Source organism: Sinocyclocheilus rhinocerous, unplaced genomic scaffold (genome assembly GCF_001515625.1).
Source record: "Sinocyclocheilus rhinocerous isolate Xijiao unplaced genomic scaffold, SAMN03320098_v1.1 scaffold14423, whole genome shotgun sequence".
NCBI lineage: Eukaryota > Metazoa > Chordata > Actinopteri > Cypriniformes > Cyprinidae > Sinocyclocheilus > Sinocyclocheilus rhinocerous.
In genome coordinates this window covers 160-2,979 of record NW_015659750.1, presented here as the reverse complement: position 1 = coordinate 2,979, position 2,820 = coordinate 160, and the positions used below count along the sequence as shown (strand labels likewise).

General features: G+C 38.8%; 1 protein-coding gene across 1 annotated transcript; it reads left to right on the top strand.

Moving 5' to 3' along the window:
- On the top strand, positions 1-1,252 carry LOC107724220 (von Willebrand factor A domain-containing protein 5A-like). Its single transcript, XM_016533061.1, has 5 exons — positions 1-19; positions 154-329; positions 757-843; positions 932-1,076; positions 1,169-1,252. The coding sequence occupies exons 3-5, from the start codon at positions 812-814 to the stop codon at positions 1,250-1,252; spliced, it is 261 nt and encodes an 86-aa protein (XP_016388547.1). The 5' UTR covers positions 1-19; positions 154-329; positions 757-811.
- The last annotated feature ends 1,568 nt before the right edge of the window (positions 1,253-2,820 follow it).

Here is a 2,820-nt window from a genome sequence, read left to right as displayed (position 1 = left end):
GTGACCACTGCCCTGCCAGGTGAGGGGGGCATCAGACAACTATGTTAGATGACAAAATAACCTCAAATTTAAAAAAGTAAAAGGTAGAGTACAGAGTGCATAGTGTAAGTGTAGAGTGTGTCATTTGAGACGTAGCTTTTCTCTCTATTTCAGGATCTCTGATGAGGGACCTAGTGGTCATGATAAGTTTGTACCCAGAGTTCCCGGAGGAAGTGATGTCATCACTGGCATCTCGAGGCGAGTTTGTTTTTGTGATTGACAGATCAGGCAGTATGGGCAGCGTGATGCATCATGGGACAAGAGCACAGAAACGCATTGAAAGTGCAAAAGTAAGATTTAAGATTCAATAACAGGATGTTTTCATGTCAGAATATAGATTTATTATGGCTCTCTTGAGTTTGTTTTGGGATTTTATTGAATTGTGAAAAAATTACCAATGACTTGTGTACAATAAGATTTTGTTGCATAAAAAGCTTATGCTAGTCTTAAAAACTTAGTCATGTATTTTTTTTCTTCAATATTCGTCATAACTTTTTAAGGTCAGTTACAAAAAGGTAGATTTGTCTAATTTGAATTAGAAATATAAGACTGATTACCCCTTGACAGACTTAACAAAGGGGCTATGTTTATGTAGCTGGTCCCAGGAATGTGTGTTTTGAAAGCCTATAGAGTTATGTTGAGTTTAAATATGTGTCCATTGTAGTAAATTCTGGAGTTTTGTTCTCATGTTCACTTTCTATCCATGTCTCTCTATAGGACACTCTGCTGTTACTGTTGAAGAGTCTGCCCATGGGTTGCTACTTCAATATCTATGGATTTGGCTCGTTTTGAGTCCTTCTTTCCGTTAGTTAACTAGATCTTCTTCATTCATAGATATTCAGCTTTGAAATGTGTCAGTGGAGATGAGATGTGTTTCTGTGTGTCTTTGCAGTCAGAGTGTTGTGTATAAACAGAAAACAATGAATCAGGCTCTGAAGAAAGTGAAGGAAATGCAAGCAGACATGGGCGGCACAGAGATTTTACAGCCTCTAAAACACATCTACAGTCAGCGCTGTCACCCTGATCACCCCAGACAGGTACAACACCTCAGCATACACCTGAACGACATTCTGGAATCTGTGTAAAAGTATAAACATGGCTTAAGACTCAGTTGTTTTTCTCTCTTCAGCTGTTCGTCTTCACTGATGGAGAGGTGGGAAACACTAAAGAGGTGCTGGACCTGGTGAAAAGTCACGCTCACTCTCACAGGTAAAGGTCTGCTGGGTTTGATCTGTGCTTCATTCAGCTGTTTGCTTTTCTAAGACAACAACAAATCCCAGTAAACACAGTCTTTTTCAGTACTTCCATGTTTCTGCAGGTTGTCCATCCACCGGCTGGCGGCTCGGACCCTGATCCGTTCTCTGGAGCAGGAGGAGAGGTCAGGTGCTGCAGATGTTGAGGGCATCAGGAGCAGGATGGTGGAGCTCAGTGTTCAGGCAGGAGTGAGCAGTGTTCATACAGCCTTCATTGCTGTTAATAAAGACAGCAGACAGACTGTGAAAGGACCCCTGAAGCAGAGAAGAGTGTCAGCATACGGTTAGTGCTCTGATTGTGTGTGTGTATGTCACTTTTACTGTCATTTGACTATTTGATTTTTACACTGATGTGTTCACCTCTTTAAGATTTTTCAGATTACCATCACGCACTTACTGCGCCAATTTGTGGTAAGACAAACAACAGTCTGTCATTTGTATGTAATGATACACATTACCAGCCAAAAGTTAATTGAACTTGAGCTTTAGTCACACTTAAGGTTTTCATAATTTAAGTTTGTAAACAAATAATAATTTATAATACAATTTGTGAAAGGGCCCCTGCTGCAGGGAAAAGTGCCGACACACATTAGTCTCTCATTGTGTCTATATGTGAACTTGAGAGGATATCTGTGTCCATTTTTATAATAATTTTGCAACCAATGTTACTATCACATAGATTTTAGATATTTACTGGGTTCAGTTAATCAAAATCAAGGGTTAACATTTTCGGACACGTTTAGTGCTTTGATTGTGTTTAAATAAGTGACTGGACTGTTTACTGCAGTACATTTAATCTGTTCTTTTGAAAGCAAATTTGTCTTGATATGTACTGTATAGAGTCCCACAGCGCCAATATGTGGCAGTGTCTTTTCAAGCACCACATTTTCTTCAGAAAATATTAAAATACAGTTAAAATTAGGATTTAAAAATTTCATGCAATGTAACAGTTTACATTTTGTGTGTGTACAGCTCATTAAGATTAAATGCATTTGTTTTTTAGGGATGTCTTTAGGGAACCGTTGCCCAGTAGGTGGTAATATAGACTGTTCTTTGCATGTCAGTGCTGTTTTAGTGCTCTGTTTGTGTCTGTATAGATGTGTGTTTTGTCTGTTTGTCTGACAGCGATGATTTCAAATACACTTCACTTGTTTGTCACTTCATAGTTTACGACATTTGATGCGTTGACTACATTATGATGAGGTAAATGGTTCTTTTCTATCTGTTGTGTGTGGCGGTTTCTTGTGTCTCCATAACAATCCATCCCTATTCCAAACCTAATCTTGTTTGTTAGTCCTTTTGGATATTTCTGTTCTTGACTATTTCTCCAGATCTGAATCTGTTCTGACCTTTGGTTTCATTGCCTGTAGCCCAGACGGTCATCACAACCGCGAGGTAAATGCACCTCAATGTAATAGTTCTGTGAAGTATGAAATGTTGTTTTCAAGGTGTATTACAAAATTGGCACGTTTAATTATTGATTTACCATCCTCACCAAACCACACAACTAATGAGATTTCAGAATGAG